Raw genomic sequence first — 22,325 nt, forward strand, 5'->3', positions numbered from 1 at the left:
GCAAAATCAAATGAATTTCGTAATTCTATTCCGGAGGTATGTTTCATGAAGCACTGTGGCGGGCGCGGATGAGGTGATCTCCTTTCACTACTGTGTTCAATCTGTGTACATTTGTATCTTTGTCGTTCCAAGTAATGTTGAGTTAAAACATGATGTCTTGCGCACAATAATTTTCAAACTGATCAAAGCCTAGTGATTCCAACATTCTCCTGCAGCGCTCTTAACATGATGCTGAAACTGAAAACTCGAGCGAGACGAAACAGACGGCTTCGTTTGCGTGCTACACCTGGAGTCTGGAACGCTACGAAACCTCGCGCGCTATTGAAAAGAGTAATCTTGAAAAATGAAACTCACCAAATATGCTTCTGTTGGCCATATTGCAGAAGATATAGTGGCAGGATACTCAAACAACCTAAAAAATAAAACGATTAAACACTTGTAAACTACTAAGTACACTGGAGCTGTCCATAGAGATGAAATTCTCAATCAAATTATCAAATTGATATTCTCATTCATTTATTTTTAGATAGGTGTGCTTACTTAGCGGGAAACCGCTATATTATATTGATACAGAAATAACTTTATTGTTATTATTATTATCATTATTATTATTATTATTATTATTATTATTATTATTATTATTAGTAGTAGTAGTAGTAGTAGTAGTAGTAGTAGTAGTAGTAGTAGTAGTAGTAGTAGTATATACCACACAAACTTTACGCGCGCGCTGATTGGCTAGCTCGGAGGTGATTAGCCAAGTACTATTCACCTCCGAGCAGTCGAAGAGAACCAAGATGGCTTCCCGATTCGCCACAGTTACTTAAGAAGTAATTTCTTCGATAAACGAGGTGGCTGTTAAAAAAATTCATTAATGGCAGCAAGGTTTGGTTTGACGGAATTAAATGGTTAGTTATTTAAACTTTTCAACCTCATATTCTAAGAATTATCCCTTGTTTACGAAAACTGCCGAGCACTAAAATTACAATGAAAACAATGAAACTAACATCTAATATTTTTAGCATGGTTTCAACAACAAGACGAATTTCACAGAAAATTGAAGAAATGACACTGTAGGAACTTAACAAGTGTCTCCAAAAGTTTTATTTGTCTGCAAGAAAGCGAGAATAAGAAATCGCTTACCGCGTGACGCGCGAAATTTTAAAATTTCATACCATTTGTCGGTATATTGTCAGAAATAAAACAATTTTTTCGTCCGCTAGTTATTCAGCTTGTTTGGTATATACTAAAACAATTATTCACCTCAGTGTCGGTGAAAGTGATGGATATTTACCTCGCCACGAAATATCCATCACTATTCACCTTCACTTCGGTGAATAATTGCTAATTATTATTATTATTATTATTATTATTATTATTATTATTATTATTATTATTATTATTATTATTTTTATTATTATTATTATTATTATTATTGTTATTATTATTATTATTATTTATTATCATACAAATGCTTCATTTGGCACTAGAATTCACTGCGTCCTGTGATATCTCCTTTCCATCTTTTCTTTTGTTTCGTAAGTGGCAAAAATCTCAGCATTTTATAGATTATGCTAATCGATGCTGAACTGAAACACGCACCAATGTAGAGATATTTCCTTACACAATGGTTATTAATGATTTCGTGATAGATAAACTGCATCAAAAATTTATACTCACATGCGCAACTAAACTGAATTGCGTTCAGTTTCGAAATTCTTAACGGCTATTTCTTTCGCTGTTCTACGAACTGAAAGAACTTAAATTTGGAACGAAAATTGGCTTCTGAAAACTCAGTCCGCGCACAAGTTTGCCAAGAGTTTGCCGGACTTTGTCAGGATTTTAAACGGACGGATCTGAAGATTTATGGAAATGATTGTGAGTGTTTCGTGTAAGTTCAAGAGTTGTACAACTGACACTGGCCTGAGATCGTGGCAGTTTCGACTATCTAACGAGGAAAAAGGCTCCGATTTGGCTAGGACTTGTTAAGCCGATGAAACGGGTAAGTGTTGTTCAATTAAACAGTTGAATTGCAATGTTAAACAATCCTAATTGAGAAACTCATGATCCTATCCAAAGCTCCTTTTGCCATAATGCTCTTAAGCCATTGAATTTGATTTGCCCGGCTAATATATCAGTTGTGCAGTATCAACATTCACCGAGTAGCTTTAAGATAAAATAAAAAGAGATGAACACAGATAGTCGGCCATTTTTAAACAACGGATTTAGCACTTCTCATAGATATTTATTAAGTTCTAAAAACCCCGATTACCAAGGGAAAGATTAATTAACTACACTCACTTGAGTTCACCGCCCATTATCTGTATTACCTTGCTATTTGGCAATTATTTTGATTTAATTCCGAGGCTTATATAAAGTTAGAGTTGGTAGTCCGCACGAAGAAATGATATTCGTTTAAGTGGAACTATAAAAAGGATTATTTCTGCATGTTTCTCATCGTTGTTGTTTGTTTACTCTTTGCTTTAGATAATATGCTGCTGTAAATAGACACAAAAATATGTAGAAATAGCTGAAGAGAATTGAGCGATGTGAAAATGTAAGTATTTTAAGCATTATTTATTTATTTATTTATTTACTCACTTTATTACACCCATTTAGAAAACATTGGTTATCCTTTCAATCTGATTGGCTATTAACGGTGCAATTTATTCACAAATCGCATTACTTTTTGCTTGTGATTTTAGACCAAAATTGTACGACACGAAGTTCAATTACTACTTTATTACACCCGTTTTCATAGGATGCGATTTGGAGCAAAACGTAATGCGATTTGTGAATAAATTGCCGAAAGAAAATTGTTGGTATCCTAAGCACAGAGATCAAGCACATTAAAGAGCGCTATCCTCACTTTGAACTGGAAATTGAGCACGACGCAACTCGCACACCGGTGTTAATTAAGCAAGAACGCAAATAAATTGATTGATTGTAGTGTACATCTGTTTCTAGTTTGTGTGGTTTTCAGGGAAGGGGGCGTTTATTAGACAGGGGGCGTTTGTTAGAGAGGGGCGTTTAATACAAACTTGTCAGCTTAGGGGGTGTTAATTAGATAGGAGGCGTTCATAAGAGAGGGGGCGTTTATTAGATCATTTACGGTATTTAATCCATTCACTCCTGGCCTGTGCCGTCCCTAGCTGCTCATGAAAGACCAGAGAGCAGATTCACAAGCCCTCCTGGGTTCAACAATAGACTTTTGTCAAGAAACAAAAGAGCTTCGTGAATATAACCCCAGCTTTCTTTTGTTTTTTCTGACATTATCATTTTGAACTACATGACCAATTGTAAGAAACGTTCTCTTGATAATCAGCCGAACTAGTGGGATGAGATCTTACAAACCATTCCTAGATGAGAAGGATTGGATGGATCAGACCAGAATACGAAAATGCAAAGAATTTTTCCTGCAAAATTAGAAGAACAATTGAACCCCTCAACGGACCGCTTGCTCTTATCAAAACGATTCCCTTTCCTTTAGAATATTTACACGTTTCCCGTGGACCCCATTCAACTGAATCTCTCACACGGAAAAAGTAATTGACTACGAGCCAGAAATTGTCTCACGAGTGTCGTCCAATTTTCAGGAGTAGTTCTGAAAAGACTGATCAATAAGGGTGCACATGCTGACCTGCTATTTTGAAATTGGGACCAAGCGATAAACTTTAATTACTAATTCACTTCGTTTTTCTTCAGCTTTATAGAAATGCAGAACTATATATCCAGTCAAAAAGAACAAAGCATTCCAGATCCAAACTATCTTGACAGACATGAAGAAATGGATATACAAATGTAAGTTCTTTTTCCTTTCTTTCTTCTTTCTTCGCTAGACTGTTTATTGTTAGTTTTCATCCACTGTCTAAACCAGGGGTAAAGCCTCGACACAAATGCCTATATTAATTAACATACTGCGTCATCATCATCATCATCATCATCATCATCATCATCGTCATCATCATCAATATCATCATCACAATATCACAATCGTCGTCGTCGTCATCACTATCTATATATTTATTAATTTTTTTGCTTTTGGTAGGTACTGGAGTATTCCTGCAGGAGAAACGAACTTGTAACGCACAGCATAAGAGGAAACATCAGGAATCCAAATGGTTGAGCTAGAAACCGGATTTCAAAACAGGTATCACGGCTTTCTTATCTCTGCGCTGCCTTCAACAGTCAATCCCAAGATCTTTATTAACCAATATTTTAAATCTCTCCATGTAGTTGATTTGACTTCCCGAGAGAGGCCTACTTTCTACATCAATTGCAAGGTAGATATCAACATTAAGTTATATGAAAAGTATTAGCGCTTAAAAGCCACAAGAGAACAACCTGAAAATTACCACATCGAAGAACGAAATATCCCATTGATTTCCTTTTAATTTCTTTGTAGAGGAAGAAGTAACCAGGGGCTGTCTTCTTAAAAAAAAAACCGGCATGGCTGACGGCGCGAATGCTCACACTTAGCACGGCAGTGCCCAATCCCTGTTTTCATATTCAACAACGTATCTTTAAGGCTGCAACATCTCTTTCAACGGAACCAAGCTCTAAACTATGAATAACAGACAGTATCGATTTCGGAAAGGTGGCCAATAGTTGCCAGTCACTTGACCCCAAGCTGGGTGGAGGGTTTCGCGCGCTCCACTTGGTGCTTGTCTTACTTTCGCGCTTCCCGAGGCCCGTGTAGTCGTGGCAGTCAACCTATCCCGGTCTGCCGGGGAATGCACTCAACAGGCATTGCACACAGGTACAGCAGTCAACGCAGTTGAATACAGGCCGGGTTATACCGGCAACTAACTGTAACGTGACCTGTTAGGGTGACAGGCAATATACTGGGTCGCTGTGTGAAGTTCATGGCTGGTGCCGGAGGACCGTCTGTATTCAAGCGGGGGTCACACGTTGTTTCAATTTTCTCAGATCAGAAATTCCCAAATACTTTTCTTAAATTCAGTTTGAAGTTCCTGAGAAGGGGTTGTTGCTTTGCAATAATACACACTCTGAATAACTAGAAGAAAGACCCACGCAGTTATTTACGCAACTTCAGCAGTTGCGAAAAGAAAGCCTGAAAAAATTCAGGTGTGAACGGAATTCGAAGCCATGACCTCTGCAATGCCGGTGCAGTGCTCTACCAACTGAGCTATCAAGCCAACTGGTAGCTGGTCATATTGTGAGTTCGTAATATACCCGTGAAAGATTAATATATAAATATGAATATATGAAACATATACTGATTTGAACTGCGGGTGAAAGATTAACCTTCGTAGTTATCTAAAAAACATTAACGAAATAGATACTGAAAAAAGAAGCAATAATTTTGGAAAAAAAGAATATTAAATGAATTCCATTGATCTAAAGAAGACTGTGATGCAATTCTAGTAGCTTCACTTAGAGCCACGAAAAAAAGTTAAACCAGATTTACAGAAAAATACGATGCACTCGTGAGTTTTGTATGTTACTGCTGTAAAAGCTGCTCTCGACTGGGCTATCAAGACCTATTGTCTCTTACTAACAAACTCTGTGTTCAGATTGTAGAGTGATATTTAACGCGTACAAACAGGTAGGTGTGTATGTGGACCGGAATTACTCTAACTCGTTGCGGTAAGTTCTAAATGTGGCCCTTGTGTCGTTGGGTTTTGAGGAGAGTAATATAGCAACTTTAGATAATAATAATAATAATAATAATAATAATAATAATAATAATAATAATAATAATAATAATAATAATAATAATAATAATAATAATAATAAGACTGGAACAAGACCGAGATTTCAGTGTATGTGGCGCCTTTTTCTGACTAAGTGGAAGGTCTGAAATAGTTCACAGCTTGAGCAGGACAATACTCACTCCTGGTGCCCGAGTAATCCATGTTTGTTGGTCGGTTGGTTGACTGGTTTGTTTATGATATATATATATATAAGCGTGGAGTAGAGAAAAGTCAGCCAACTGAAAATTATCTTAAGAAGCTATAATTGACACTCTATATCGGGTTTAAGAATCCCTAATAGTGACTTCATTTTATCTGGCAAGTGATAGCTAAAGGGGGGGGGGGGGGGGGGGGGGAAGCCGGGCGAAGAAATACCCTCGATTGGCCTATGCTGAAGCAATCCAGGCTTAAATTAAACATCAGCGCCTTTGTCAATGTATTTTAATATTATTAATTAACATTTATTTATTCGGTATCAGGCTTGATACATTACGCTTTTGTTTCTTTTTTTTATTATTAGGGCGTCTTCCTTGGATGAAGAGCCTCACGAAGTTCTGAAGCTGGAGCTTAATTGAGATAAATTGATCAGCAAGATTATTAAGGCCTTCACTCTAAACATTGATTGAGATTTTTTTAAATCTCAGGAACAAAATTGAGAATTCAACTTTGATATTTCATTATCACATGCTCGTCACGCTCAAATAACAATACGTGAAGATTGCTGAGGAGAATTCCTCAATTGATTTCACACTTAAGTGGGGATTGAGACTGCCATGACTATTTTGGAGGTGTTTGGCTATAGCAAAAGTGAGTTAAAACGAATGAAGCCATTTTTTTTCCACTTTGAAAATGAAACAAATTTAGTTACTTTATGATACAGTACATTCATAGATGAAGTTTCGGTTGTAGTTAACGCCGCCCAAGTGGCCTGAGAACAGTTTGTGCCTCGATCATTCGGTGAACCGTGAATTCACGGACGAATTCGCGTCAAATTTCATATAGCCTGTTCCAGGCCCCAGGTGTACCGCAGGAGACGTGAAGGAGCGTCTCCAGCTGTACACCGAGAGCCTGGAACAGGTTAAATTTCATTCGGCGCGAGGGAAGGCCTTTGGGCCCTTTCATTAGGTGTAATTTCAGGGGCTCAAGTTTTCTCCAATGAAGGATTTAAAGTTAACCAAGGTTTTACAATAGTTTCTGTATCCATGTGCATTTTCACCACTAAATTTCATCAGCAGGTCTTCAGCTACCAAGAGGTTAAAAGGATTGAGAGGATTCACTGCAAAATTTGAAGGACAAGAAAACGTTTACAGGAATCCTCGTTATTTGAGTTAAACTGAATTTAAAAGGGTTAAATATTTAATAAACACCAAACTAAAATTAAAAATGAAAAGTAAAATTATAAAACAATCATTTAAAACAATATAAAACTAAAATTTATCCCACCACAAACAGTCCTTCTCAGGACTACACTCACCCGAACATGGTCATAATTTACCTACTTATCAGAGTTTATTAACGTGGATTCCCGTAAAATAAGGTTGTCCTGCGTCTTGCTGATTTTGCCAACTTGTTAGATACTGTATCAGTTTAAGAGGAAAACAGAGACCTTGCTTTACTTGCAAACTATAGCAAAAGCACTGAACGATTCTCAAAGAATTATATAGTCAATTCGTAAAGGCATCGATTTTTATGATTATACTTAAAAGATTTTCGATTTTTGTTACTCAAGATAAATTATCTAGAGTTATACAGCTAGAAACGGAATTATGCACTTTTTGACTTTCCTGAAATTATTCAGTGTAACGGAGATGTGTAACATATTTAAAAGGAATGATTGCAAAATAAATAAAAAAGGTTTTTGTCCACTGTGACTTGAGTAGCAGTCATTTCAAGGAGCAGACAGACATAATAAAATACGCGATTTCCTATCTAAAAACTTGCAGCTATTATAGGCAACATTTCCTGGAGAAACGCATTTTCCTGTGGCAATATTTTAGGCAATAACATTAGGATTCTTCTTATGCCAGTTAAATACTCCATATGCCCTTATTTCTGCTCGTTTTTCGTGCTCTCTGAAATGACTGCTATGCAGGTTGCATCAGCCTCGTCTTATGTTGTTCAGTCTATTATTTAACAAGAAACTGCAAGTCTGTTTAAAGAAGCGGCTTTTGGAACATTTTGGCGCGTGTTATTGTAAAAAGGCTGCAAGGAATTGAAATCCGCACAGAAACTGACGGATCTCAGGCTTTTCGTTAATATTATTAAAGAGTGCAACGTCCGAAGCTAGAGATGTTCAAGAATCCATGGGTCTTGAACAAATTGTAAAGATTGGGTGCAACGGGAAAAGGAATGAAGAGAAGTTGAGTTTGATCTGAGCCCCCGATGCGTTTCAGTTGAGCTAAATTTACCTCTGAGTCAATCAAGCAGGAGCTCCCAACGATAACACCTAAGCAAAATATATAAAATGCTTTCTTCTGTATTCCTACATCATTTTCTGCCATTTACCAGACGTATTTGTGTTAGCTAATACAGCCTGATCTGTTAACTGAAAAATTAAGTTGAAGGAAATTTTTACTCCTCGAATTTTCCAGCTGTTGTTGTTTTTACGAAAATGCAAGCTGACCTTTTTTTGGGAACACATTTGCCCTTTCGAAACGAAAAGGAATAAGATTTTTAGTCTTACGAAGTGTGTAGCTGACATTTTGTAGAAGAAAACTATAGATTTCTTTTCCTACGAAAGCTGAGGAGGCCTTCCGACTTCGGACTTCGGACTTCGGACTTCGGACTTCCGACTTCGGACTTCTGATTTCCGACTTCCGCCTTCCGACCTCCGACTTCCGACGTCCGACCTCCGACTTCTGACTTCTGACTTCTGACTTCCGACTTCCGACTTCCGACTTCTGACTTCCGAGTTCCGACTTCGGACCTTTGACTTTCGACTTCCGACTCCAACTTCCAACTTCGTACATCTGACCTCTGACTTCCGACTCTCGACTTTCGATTTTCTACTTCGGACTTTCCGACTTCCGACTCCCAACTTCGGACTTTCGACTTCCGACTTTAAATGTCTGCTGGATGCGAGTTTGACCACAAAAGAACGAACACCATATCTATTGAAGCCACAAAGCAAGAGAGCTGAAAACAACTGAAGCTATAGCTCTTGATACTGAGAGACAATAATGAACAACTTTGCAAAGACGTGCGTTATTGGCCAAGCGTGAGGTTAAATCCAGCCATCTTGACCGAACAAGTTTGGTCAATAAACGATTTATTATATGACTTTACCTTTAAGCTTAAGTTAAAACTAGGAAAACAAAACAAAACATGAAACTATTCTGCTCGGACAGAAATTCTTCACAGCCGGCCGTGAGATATATTTTCAGTGCATTTTTGGATTAGCTTGTAATCTTGGAAAACTGGGAATCCTAAGTTATCTTAATGCTCTAACTTTATAATGCCTTAAAGGGAGTATATAGTTATTAAGTACGAAAATATTCAGATTTTCGCAAGTGCGGGAAGAATCCGGCAAACTCGCCATTTTCAGCCGATCGCGCGGTGGCGTAAATAATAAACATATTTACACAGTTTTCGGCCTCCAATCAATAATTCTTGAATGAAACAATACATTTTGAAAAACAAATGCAAACATAAGTTGAAAAATAGAGCGGTTAAATTAGAAAACTTCGCGAAACTTTGATAAGATTTTGTTGTTTACAACAAGCAAGACGCGGCCAGACCAAAAAAGTGAGCTTCTTCTGCGAACTGAAGAAAAACACTTTTCTGACCTGCTCTAAACACTTAACGCAACTTTCACTACGCTATGATTTAAATACAGTCATTGCAGATCTATAGAACTAATCAATTTAGTACTCGAATTGAGACAATTAGTTCAATTTACAAAATTAATCTATCTAAGATACTACACACAGAGCAACTCACCGAGCCAACGCCACATTCATCAGAGCTGAAACAAAATTTTCACTACACCAGGATGATTCTATTCGTTTTCTTTCCTTTAGGCAAATGTTGAGAGTTTACCGAATATTTTAGTGAGCGTTTCCCTCCAGAACAACGAGAAAAGATTTAGTTGCAATTGTTGCTGGTATAAAATATAAACTTTCGATGCCAAGCGGGCGGGCAACGGGTAATCCCGAGCTATCTTGCCCTCTCAAGTGGCTAATCACAGCGCAGGATTTGACTCATCTAGCCAGCCATATAATAAGCGGATTTCATATCCGTGGCAAACAAACATCTGCAACCTTACTGTGCAGATTAACTGTATAAACATGAAATCACGAGTATATAAATCTACAGATCCTATGTCTTTAAAACAGATAACATATCTATTTAATGCTATATGAAATCTTGTAGCGAATCTGAACCGTTAAAATAAAACTAGTGTACACAACGGCATAAAGTAACTCACGACCTGCGGTCGAGTTGGATATACTTCGATTTTAGCGATCGCTAACGTCCACGAATCTAGAGTTTATTCTAGACTGCGGCTTTGTGGGTTTACTGCAATTAAAAAATATGTTGGAGCATGGAATTTGCAGACGTGCATTAAACACTACGCACAGATTTATGTTTCTGCGCTGCACACCAGAAAATGCTACGCTACAAATTTAAACTGCACCAATTTATCGTAAATTTTATAAGAAGGTGAAATATCTTCGACCTCTTTTCGCGTCAAATGGCCGTCTAAAATCTTCAAAGGGGGCACTTCAAAACCAATTTAGAACAAACCGACCAGCAAGTCTCGTAACCCTTCATCTCTTCTCATGTGGTGAATAAATTTTTCACGTGGGAAGGTTTTTTTTATTATTCTATTTTTATATTCTTTTCAGCTATTTGACTCATGATTTCTTTTGAGAACTACTTTTAAGTAGAAGCATATATGATATTTAAACTAGACGAAGGAGCTGGACTCTTAAGTCGAAGGAGGGGCGAAGGGAATGGAACTAAGACAAGAGATTAAGTTTGAACTCTCAATATTTTTCAGGCTTTCTTTTCGCAACTGCTTTAGTTCCGTATATGACTGCCATGGCGATGATCATTCACTTATCGGTCCTTTCTTCCGCAGTTCATAAGTATGAATTTTCATATATTCACTTTCATCCCTCTATTCTTGTTGCTTTTAGCGACACCAATGCCCATGTCAATCTTAAAAGGTATTTGACAACTTACTTGCAATCTTCTGAGCATTTACACTTGATCTGTGCCAGTCTTATCTGGTAACTTACATTCTTGACGCAATGGACTGAACAAAGCAATTAAAAACAGGCCCATGTATTACTGCATGATATCTAGATTTGAGGCTTGTCAGATGAAGTCACTAGTGTAAGTCATCTTTTCAATATCATTAACAGTCATTTAGGAACCTTAACATGAAGCAATTTTTTCTGCAACTTGCAGCGTAAGGAACGCACTGTAGTACAGTAATTTGTTTTGGTGTTAGTGAAAAAAATAAAACTGAATTTAATTGAGTTGAACATTCACCGCTTGTCTAGCAGCGAAAAAGTACCTTGCGAGTTACAGGACAGGACAATTTTTCTTTCCTTTTTTCAAGGCAGCAAAAAAAGTTGCAGGGTGTAAAAAGTATTCTATAACTTTTCTCTCATTATTTTCGGCATCGTTGAGTTGCAAATTCAAGGAAAGGGTCCTTACAAAAACACGACGACAACGACAACGCTACGACGCGAAAGGTTTAATGAGCAAAAACAATCGCTCTGCACTCGCGTTTTTAAGTTTTGGTACATTTCTTTGCCGTCCTCTGCAAAACAACAACGTGAAATGACGAAATTCAAGGTTTTGTGGAAAACGTGAACACACGACGGTGAATTTTTCATTCACTTTCTTAACTTGAACGCCACTCCTACCAATTTGGTTCCTGAGTAGTTTGTCGTTTGTGTAGAAGTTGAACGAGTTAAAATAATCGCGAAGTAGCACAAATGAATTAAAGTTATATTTTCAAGTGAAGTTTCGTTGGCGTTGCCTTTGCATTCTAAGGTCTCTATTGACTCGGAGGACAACATCAGTTATCTTATCGTTATTATGATTATTATTAAGCGCTTCACCTACAGCTGCTTACCTTGAGTTGAATTAAATGGATCGCAGTTGGGTTTGACAGGGTAAGCTACTTCAGCGCACCCGCATTGTGCAAGCTGATTCTTAGCCACACAAGTCTTTCTACAAGCCTGAAAGTCGATCGATCAAATCAGTAAATACAGAAGGTATACATTTAACAAAAAAAAAAAAAAAGAAAAATGGATAGCATCGCTTCAAACTTTAACCGATAAAGGGAGCTGATGGTAAATCCAGATGAATCTAGGGGCGCGTTCTTTTGGGACTATTCCGGAATAGGAATACTCGGAATAGACGGTATTTGTGTTCTTTTTGGAGCTATTCCGTTTTTGGAATGAACGAAATATCATTCTGTTCATTCTACTTCTGATGGCAGGATAAACAGAATGGAAGGAATACGGTTTACTCCGAATAGACAGAATACGCGTTCTTCTGGGAAATTTTTGACGGGAAATCCAACGTGGCCGCTCGTATCCGCCCTGGTAGCTCTCAGGTCACCTCCGCCATGGGTATTCCGTTTCCAGATGTTAGGAGCTGAAATTCCGTGTGTCCTGTTATTCCTGAACCGGAATAAGAATTGCTAGAATAGCCCCAAACGAAATGCAACCTAGGTTGTGAACTTGTGAAAAGGTGGAAAAGGGATTTATAAAGCGTGCGAGGGAAGGGAATCTTTGTATAGATTGAGGCCTTAAACATTCTATTCTAATTACTTTCACATTTGTGTCATGGACACTCCGCTGATTGCTTTAGCAGGGCAGGGGCTCGTCCCTGGGGCTTTTTTCTTTTCACCTTTGAAGGACGATAATAATACGAACTTAGCTCGCAATTAAACTGTCCGATTAACTGGAGTACGCGTACTTTTTGTTTTGTAACATACCGTTTCTGAGTAGGTTCTGTTGATGTAGATAAGTTCTTGACCGTGGCCCCCGCACTCTGTTCCTTCATACGGCATGCCAAGGCGTTTGATAAGTCTCTGTGCATAATGGTGCAATTAAGTACTATTAAAATGGTAAATAAAAAGTTACGCTCTTGAACAGAAAAGTTTATCAGAATTGCAGAGTAGTAATCTTCGTAGAAACTGAACATAAAAACCTACCAGAATAACATTTCATTCGTTAGGCATTAATCTAAGTAGAATAGTCATCTAGGGTAGAATCATAAACAGGAAAACAGGAAATCTTTCACTATTTAGGACATTTTTGCTTATCTTAACCAACATTTGTTGGTTAAAATAAGTTTGAATGTTAGCCTGCCGCAATGTTAACCTTTAGTTTTTGGCGTTTTCGTGGCGGTACCCACAAATGGAGAAATACCGTGTTAGCCAGCCAACGCAGTTGTCTTTGCTAAAGATACAGCACAAAGGCAAATATCAGTTTCCTCTTTAGTAACCGGCCAAGCTTTCGCAAATTCCGTTTCATCGATCATGGAGAACTCCAGGAATTGTCATATAAATATGCATTTGAGCCAGGTCATTTTATAAAATGCCTTGTTGATTTACATAAAAATACCACTGTCATTTCTCGCCGATGTGAGTTTAGTTTACAGTTGCGTTATATGCTTCTGTAATATTGCGTGTATTCATAGTCATGAAAAATAAAAATACCTGTTGTTTTTGCTGTCGCTGTTTTAGCATGTGGCACACCTGTCCGCAAAGTGAAGAAGCTACACAAAATTATGGAGCGACATTTGGAATCGTTTCATCGGTGCGAGTCCCATTTAAGCTTAACTTTTATAGTTTCTATTTGGAACAGATTACTGAGGTCCTTACAAAACAGCGAAGATACTTCTCTTTCCATTTAAAATTCTCTAAATAAACTTGTAACGCTAACTTACTTTTGTGAAACCAATATTTGTGACTTGTCCTGGAGCCACTAGGTAGCCATTTTCCTCTGGAAAGTGCATTTCTTTTGAACTCGTCACGTCGACTATAGCACCATACGATTCAGAGAAATCAGCCAAGTATTCATCGGCCTCAATGTTCAAGGTCAACGACAAACCTGATAAAGTGGAAAGAATGTTTTATGCAAGAAGTCGCAAATGGCACGCGTGCTTTGACATAGCTTACGCAGACACAATCAGTAAATGGGGCTCTAATTGGAAACAATAAATAACACAAGGGAAAAAGTATGGTAGATCTACCTTATTATAGGAAATTAACAATGCACGTTATTAACGCGATTTTACAAAATTTGCGTTAATTTAATGCATCTTAATTAATGTCGATGTAAATTTAATGCACGCTATTTTACAACATTGTTGTTTAAAGCACCTTTATTTCATTACCAAACCTTATTAGTTCATGACTCCTCTATTGGCTCTTCAGAGTCACTATCTTCGGAATTGATAGGGTCTAGTTAGGCTTCAAAACCAAATTTTCCGCTTCAAAAAAAAAAAAACTGAGAAACATCCGTGTACTTGTCTTGGACGGTTTTATTGACGTTAGTCAAAACGCAGTTTGGGATTCAGAAATGGAAAGTGCGAGTCTGCAGAATTATGATAATCGCAGTAAATAAAGCAAGATGCTTATCGAAAAATTCGCGTTAATTTAATGCAAGTAAACCTAACTTTTGAAAAGTTCGCGTTGATTTAGTGTAACGTAAATTTTCTTCGCGTTGTCAACGTGCATTGTTAATTTCCTATAATAAGGTAGATAACAAACTACTATTAAAAGGAAGAGAAACAGTTTAAGTTTAAGAGTATACAGCAGTAATCTATCCCGGTGCCTGAAGCTGTATCTGATACTGTTTCAAAGACATAAGTTTGTAGAAGAAGGATTTGTAACATCACTAGAACAAATACACTAACGACTAAAATGTAAAACTCACCATTTTCACTTCCAGGCTCAGTGATATATTTTGTGTTATTCTTCTCACTAAACACGTAACAGTTGCCATACACAAAGTTGTACAAGAAAGTGAAGTTCCTGGACAGGAGGAAAGAAAGAAGACACTTATTGTATTGGCACATTGTGGACGTATAACTGTATTTCACTGAAACCGCCATTATCGAACAAACGTAATGGGTCAGTTATTAAAAGACAGTTTATATGGTGTTTAACAAAACTACGTTCTAAGCCATTTTAAATTTTGGCAACAATCATATCTATACGTTGTGTACTGCCGACGTTAACAAGAAGGCCCCAGACTAGAAAACTATTTATCTACTTAAAATAAACCACTTATAAACAGATTTGGATGCCCACGAATTGTTTTAAGCCGAAACCTAAGTTTGACTCTGTTCAAATAACTGGCCCATTCAGTTTGTCTGCCTAGTTTGTGACTTGTAGATCAGTAGCTTAGGCATTGAAAAACGCCACAATCATGGCAATACCTTCATTTATTCCCTTCGTACAGGCCGGCAGCGTAGGTCCTGATTGCAGTGGACCAGACTGAACTTTGGACGGTAGGGTATGGACCTCGGGCCAGTTTTTTGCAAGCCCGGATAACTTAGTGGGACCGATGAGTATTTTTATCAGTAAAAACGTTTTTATTTATTGGTTTGAGTATTTGTACAAACTTGTCAGTGTGATAAAAAAATGTTAAACACAGTTAAAATTGAACTTTGAAAATCACTAAAGATTAAATCCCTATGGAGCCCGGTAAGTTATTTGGACCCGAGGGGCGTGTCCGTTTTATCGAGTTTTTCCCATTTTATTTATATATACCAGGAACCAGGATTTTGCCAGCAGTAAGAGAACGTTGTCGGACATGAAGAAGTCGGTCTCTAACAACATATTCCACATTGCGAAAGTAAATGTTTAGGACAATACATAGACTTTTTTAAAACCATCAATTAACTTCATTTGTTTCGTCGTACTTCGAATTGAGAGATAAACTTCTCTCCGGAGTGGTTTCTTCTCTTGTATGAATAGTTTAAAATAAATGAAGACTTCAGTTACTTTATTATTATTATTATTATTATTATTATTATTATTATTATTATTATTATTTTATTTTATTTTATTTTAAGTTATCTTAAGAATTAGTTATGAATAGCTTTTGCAATACTGTATTTGTTATAGTCATGTAAATAAAGCTTGTTGTTGTTGTTGTTGTTGTTGGTTAGATGCGTGAATTTATGAGTGGATTTACTTATTATGGATGTGGTGGATCTCAAGGGTAATTCATAAGTGAACTGACTACATGGTGTTCGGGAACCGGGTGGATTTCATGGGGGTGGGGGAGGGGGCCTCATTAGAAGTACGTGGTGATTCATATTTTATAATAGAGTCAACCTTATTGTACGTAGACTGTTCACAGTCCTCCTATTTTTCCGTGGGATTCTCGAGACCGGTAGGCTTCGATGGAGCTGCCGCCATCTTGGTTTGTAAAAGCAAGCGCGATCTGGGGAGAGTGTCTAAACTACCCAGGGGAGGGGAGCGGAGTTGGGAGGCGACGGGAAAAATAGGGAGACTGTAACAACTTCTCACTGTCTCCTATTTTTTCGCTTCCTCTCCCCCACTATACTAACACCCACTCCCGCTCCCCTCGGTAGTTTAGACACTCTCCCCAGATCGCGCTCGCTTTTACAAACCAAGATGGCGGCGATTCTATCGCAGCGTACCGGTCTCGAGAATCCCACGGAAATATAGGGGGACTGTGAACAGTCTACATTGTACGTTTTACTGGATATATCTAGTAGCTACTTACTTTGGTCCGCAAACTTCTCCTTTCCAGCGACATCCTACGATGAAATCCTCCGCTTGATGTCCGATAAACTTTTTAGTGTTTGCGTCTAGTGACGCTAACATGGCATCTTTCCAAAAAGACATAACTGTCCGATTATCTGAAAAACACATGTACAGCCACAAGCGTCTCCAGTAAAGTTTGATTGCGACCCAGAAGCTCGAATACAGACTTAACATGACCATTTTATGATCACGCAATGGTTCAGTCATTTCTAAGGGTGCCAGCCCCATCTCTGGGCATTTGTCATTTTCTTTTCGGAAAACTGCAAAATGCCCTATGGGGGGATCAGCCGATATAAAAAAGCCTCGCGATATCTTTAGAAAAGCGTTCAAATCTCCCACCCAAGGGACAAGACCAAAATTAAATTTCCTATTGACAACAAGCTAAAATTCTCAAATCTAAGCTGCCGAAAAGAGTAATTGCACTGGTACGGTATTAAAGTATTGGTGTCGGACTTGGCAAGACAACGAACCATTGTAGATACCCTGTGCTCTCAGTGTAGCAGAGAACAAAAAAAAATGATATATTGAATTTAACAACACCTCTGGGTTTTCACTTTAAACTAGTTTAAACAGTTTTCAGTTTAAACTATTTTTTAGATCGGTTTTCTAGTTTTTGATCTTGAAATTTGCAGTTTTCCAGTTTTGATATCCAAAGCGGTTTTCATGGAATTGTAGTGACCAGCTCCAATCTAGTGGAATATTTTTGCAGGTACCGCTTAGGCGATGGAAATCTTGGATTACCAAGGTCCCAGTCATCCCCTGACCTATTAAAGTATAATCAAGAAACATTTGACAGAAAACGTAACCGAGTTGTTGTAACAGTTGCTGGCACCTCTTTGAGCCGGAACTGATTTGAAACCACGCCGAAAAAACGTATACGTTTTCGACTGGGCACTCCCCCTCCCCGTCCGGCTTGTATATGTGCGTCTTTCGTAACCCCGTCGGGAATGAGGCAAGGAGATTGGTGAGTTGCTCATGCCAGCCTTAAACCATGCTGTTTAGTCCATTGGGCTATTGGAAAACTCGTCGCTATTCAAAAGATATCGTCAGTTTAGTTAAAAAAAATTACTCTTACATTTTCCGCCGAGGCTTTCCAACATATCCATCCAATCTTTGTCCGGCTGTCGAATAATCACAAAAGACTTAGTTAATAATTGATCATGCAGTTGATAATCAACGTCATCGTCAGTATGTAGCCATTAAAAATCAACTGTAGTGCGGGAAGGTACAAAAGAAATAAAAAGGAAAGAACGAAAATAATACAACAACAACAAACAAACAAAAGAACAAAAAGGCTTAGTTAATAATTGATCATGCAATTCAAGACCAACTTCAGTATTTAGCCATTAAAAACAACTGAATTTCGGGAAGGTAAAAAAGAAAAAAGAAAAGAAAAACAACAACAAAAACAAACAAACAAAACAACAAAGGTAGTGAATTATATGATTAAGTCAACAGTGCATGAAAAGTCACTTCAAAAACTGAATCCACTGCTATAGAGCCCTAAAGAGATGGTTTTCTTGGTAGCAGTTGTGATACTTGTCTTGATTCTTTATTTGTGACACTATATGTCAACAATAATTTGTCTTCCGTGTTCGCTACAGTGTAGAACATTAAGTTATAATTTCTAACCGAAACACTCTGGGTACTTTTTGAACTGGAGTAGACATTTAATTTCAGATGGTTTGCGACTCACTGACAAGGAATCTGTGTAGTCAGTGGTTGTCTACCCAACCATTGAAGGTTTGGCAAATACTTCACCAACAATTAATCAAGAAAGGGCGAAGATGTCACAAAAATACCAAATATCTGTTCTAGAAGCATACAGATGCGAGGTTTGCGTACGAAAAATTAGGGCAAAGCAATTTGATAGCTACAGAATATCTGATATACTGAATATAAGCGTTAAACTAATTAGGAAAGAATCCTGAAAGTATAAGTGATTAAGTTAAAAGGAAAATCCGCCGCACATCACGAGTACATGGGCTCCTGGCCGATATCCATTATCCGAATAACTGAAGATTTGCTAAAATTTTTCGTCTATCCAAAGGGTTGAGTGGATATGTTCGCGGTTTCGTTCAACCTTCAGTACAGAATAGCTAAAAAGTATTCACATTCACGGAGGTTAAATTTCTTCCAAAATTTTTGGAGCACAACGGAATTCATTCAGACAGTTTAATGCAGTGTTTTGAATATGTTTGAAGCGTTTGAGAGAGAAAGCTATTGGGTACACCTGACAATGCAGCCAAACTGAAACTTAATCAATTCAGCTATGAAAAGCAAACTTAGAGATGATGTTTTCTAAAGGCGAAGATAAATTAATTAAAAGTATGTGCTTTGAGGTTGTTGCTATCAAATAGTATTTTCGTTGTATTTACAGGCCTTCGGAGTATTGTTTCGTACGATCAAATTATTTTAAACTCTTCTGCGCTCGTGTAAAAAGGTAACATTGAAAAATAATTGAGTTATATCATCATGACTTCCAGCTGCAGCTGCAAGTCAAAAAAATACTAACCATCATTCCCTGTTCGATGGCTTTCTTTCGAGCCGATTTTTTCACCATGTTCATGTTACAAACCACAACAGCGGGAAAATCAAGCTTTTCGTGATACTTCAGTTCGACCTTGACATCCACTGGGTATGACAAGTAGTCCGACACGAGAATTATTCCCTGGTAGGTCATATATCCTAACGCCGTGAGTAAGCAAGCGGACCAAATAATTTTTTCCAATGTAGAAGTTGAAGAGGCTAGTCTTCCAAATCCATGGGCTGTAGTTTCCGAGCAAAACTCTCGAAGCTTCCCAACCGCCTTGCTGCTAGTATCTTGTGTCCTACATTCGATGGCTTCATTCATTTCTTGGTCCATCAATTCAGCTTTTTGACTTTGCAGGTTCTGTGTTAAAGGGAAAACGATGCATTGCAAGGATGTAAAGGAAAAACAAAAATTGAAAATAAAATTTATAATCTAAGTACATTATACTCATCCGTAAACTGATCATTCTTTACCGACTTCATTAAGCAATGGTTAAGAAACCTGACAAACTTCTTTATTATATCGTGTTTTTTTTTGCCTTTTGGGCTTTGACCCGCTGCACAAACAACAATAGAATTTGGAATGTATTGGTGCAACTGACCAATCGAAACGTTGTCGTTAAGATATTAAACTGTGGTGAGAACGTTAAAACAAAGGATTGTACACGGTCGCGGCCCTTCCAACATAAGTCGCAGCACCACTGTTTTCATGGCAAGATTTCCTAACCAGCCCCTCAAGTAACTATGATCAGGCGGGGCCCGGCTCTCTCGGGTGAGTGAACGTTATTTACATGTACATAAATTTTTATTTCCCCTATAGATAAAGTTCATTAAATATGCTGAATATTGGACGTCTGCCTGATGATGTCTGCAACCCTTTTGTTCTTCTTGAAAGGAGATTTGCCAAAAGATAAACACTCCCTTAATTTTTGCATGCTATGACTCATTTGGTTTCGTTCAAATATACACAGCTTAACATCCACGAACGCAGTAGTCATATTTATCGTGCGATTTATCACTCGGAGACCAAACTATCCAACTCTGTCATCCCGGCCGTAACATCGCAAGCTTTAAAATTCAATCAAGGTGATTGAACACTAAGCTGCTGTCTGTACTCTATAAATTAAAGGGGAAGTATCATGGGTTTTTTGATATCTTTTGTGAAAAATGATGAAATAAGACCTTCAACCAGCTGCCAAATAATTCTAGAAGGATGAGAGGAAAGAAATCAACTCAATTATTGAAAGAACCAAGTTTACATCGCAAGATTTAAAATTCAATCAAGGTGATTGAACACTAAGCTGCTGGTTGTACTCCTTAAAGGGGAAGTATCATGGTGAAATAATTAAGATCTTCAACCAGCTGCCAAATAATTAAAGAATAAGGAGAGGAAAAAAATCAACTCAATTCTTGAAAGCCGAAACCACTCGTGATCTGTTATAGCGCATTTTGGAAACAAAACTGAGAGAACTTGAAAAACATTAGCCTAACATTTTTCAAGTTTCAATCCGTACCGACCTACACTGTCTCCGGCCAGAGGCACTAATCGACAGTTTTATTGCACTGGGGTGATAATTTATAACAAACTTGACAATTATTTCGTTGTTTCTCCTGACAGACAATCATTTTTGGCTTTTGAAATGACAGCAAATTTGCGTGATACTTCCCCTTTTTTAAAACATGGTGTTGTCAAAAGAGAAATGACAAAACAAAACATACAAATAAAATTAATTGAAAGCAATAGAGAGAACGCACATGCAAAGGCAGCATTGTCTTTAGTTTTTGCAACCCTCAGTTCGCTTCTCGTTGAACGCTCTATCAATTTTTTTTGAGGGCAAATAAGTCTATTTCGCATTTCTAGCCGTGAATCGGGGGGAGAAGAGAGGTATTTGAAACTTTACTATTTTTCCCAAAAAGTAATTTTTAATTTCAATAAGATTTCTGAGTCAAAGACATTGAAAAGGAACAAAAGAAAAAAGAAATTATGTTTTAACAAACTCATCGCAAAGATTTTTTAATTACATAAACAGTAGGGGTCATGGACCCCGAGCAAACAGGTGCCTCCCCCTTTTTTTACAGTGGAAAACCCCTTCCCCGCCACCCATCCCTCAACGAAAGTTAGAGGTCAATCTTTTCTGAAAATAGTCAATATAAAATGCGAAGACAAAAATAATGAAAAGTGAAAAGTCACCTTCTCTCTTCGAGAAGCTTAAAGGGCGATTTACACGGTACGACTTTGTCGCATGCGACAAGCTTACGACAGGCCTACGACACGAATTGTTTCGTGTATATCAAACCTACAACTCGCTTACGACTGTCATTTACGTTACAAAATTCAGTTTTAAAATCCTACGACAATCGTTCCGACAATAATGAATAATGAACGGTGAACGGAAAGTTCTTTGGAGATGCGTGGCACTTGAAAATGTTTTCGGATAGGATTGATATAAAAAAATTATCTAAAAGTGTCAAATAAATATAAATGTAAAATTTGTGGACAAAGGTCCCTGCTGGGATAACGGAAATGCATTTGAATCAAGATACTGAATGACTGCTATATTCTCTTGTGTGAATGTAATATCTGTGCATCTTAACTTGGGAGGGTTTGGTGGATCTGGCTCAAGGCCTTTAGGTAACTGGCGCGCGGGCCCGCTATCAAAATCTCGACTTGCTTTTCTTTGTGAAAGGAACTAATCTCAGCGCCTTGGCCCTCGTGTTTTGCCTAACAAAAAACAGGGGTGAAGGGTGAAGGGGGCAGGGGGGGGGGGGGGGGTGGTGGAGAAGGTCTCCGATACTCTTCCTACACTGAATATCCAGTTAATTTTATCCTTTGATTGCTTAACTTTGCAGCCCCAAAAACCATGACGCAATTTGACGCCTGGAAACCTCTTGGTTTTTTTTTGTTTATTGATAAGTGGCGCATTTTGTTTTTCCTCTGGGACAGGTAGCTATAGTTTAACACCTAACTTTGTGAGCAATGCAGTCATTTTCTGACTTATCATATGTATAATGGTATGCTGTAGTGGGTAAACCTTAGTCTACTTCGATTTTAAGGGAAAACTTATTTTAATGTACATCGCTTTTTCTGTATAACTTTGACAACTTGATCAGTCTTTTTTATTCATTTATTTCGCTTTGTTCGCCAAAAAAAAATATCTTGCACAGTTGAAAACAAATGACGCCTCGAACATTGGACTCGCCTGTCAGCATTCCATGGTCAAATGCTTATTCGCTTGAAAACAAACAGTTTTTTTACAAGAAATACTGGCGCTTTTTTTTTTTGCTTGTTCAGTTGTAGTTGCCTC

The 22,325-nt window shown here is 37.8% G+C and overlaps 1 protein-coding gene across 2 annotated transcripts in view; it reads right to left on the reverse strand.

The window, feature by feature from the left end:
- LOC146464387 (epithelial sodium channel subunit alpha-like) overlaps window positions 1-19,743 on the reverse strand; it is a 51,878-nt gene extending 32,135 nt beyond the window's left edge. For both annotated transcript variants that reach the window (XM_085129793.1, XM_085129791.1), the window contains exons 1-10: window positions 19,462-19,743; window positions 19,004-19,381; window positions 17,564-17,609; window positions 16,448-16,583; window positions 14,624-14,721; window positions 13,632-13,795; window positions 12,676-12,771; window positions 11,806-11,911; window positions 10,902-10,974; window positions 355-412 (exon numbers count right to left, since the gene is read on the reverse strand). In XM_085129793.1, coding sequence (XP_084985919.1) covers window positions 355-412; window positions 10,902-10,974; window positions 11,806-11,911; window positions 12,676-12,771; window positions 13,632-13,795; window positions 14,624-14,721; window positions 16,448-16,583; window positions 17,564-17,609; window positions 19,004-19,381; window positions 19,462-19,503 — 1,197 coding nt within the window. In that variant the 5' untranslated portion in view covers window positions 19,504-19,743. The remainder of the gene's footprint in view (window positions 1-354; window positions 413-10,901; window positions 10,975-11,805; window positions 11,912-12,675; window positions 12,772-13,631; window positions 13,796-14,623; window positions 14,722-16,447; window positions 16,584-17,563; window positions 17,610-19,003; window positions 19,382-19,461) is intronic.
- Between the last annotated feature and the right edge of the window lie 2,582 nt (window positions 19,744-22,325).

Source organism: Pavona decussata, unplaced genomic scaffold, assembly GCF_977016875.1.
Source record: "Pavona decussata unplaced genomic scaffold, jaPavDecu1.1 SCAFFOLD_164, whole genome shotgun sequence".
Lineage (NCBI taxonomy): Eukaryota > Metazoa > Cnidaria > Anthozoa > Scleractinia > Agariciidae > Pavona > Pavona decussata.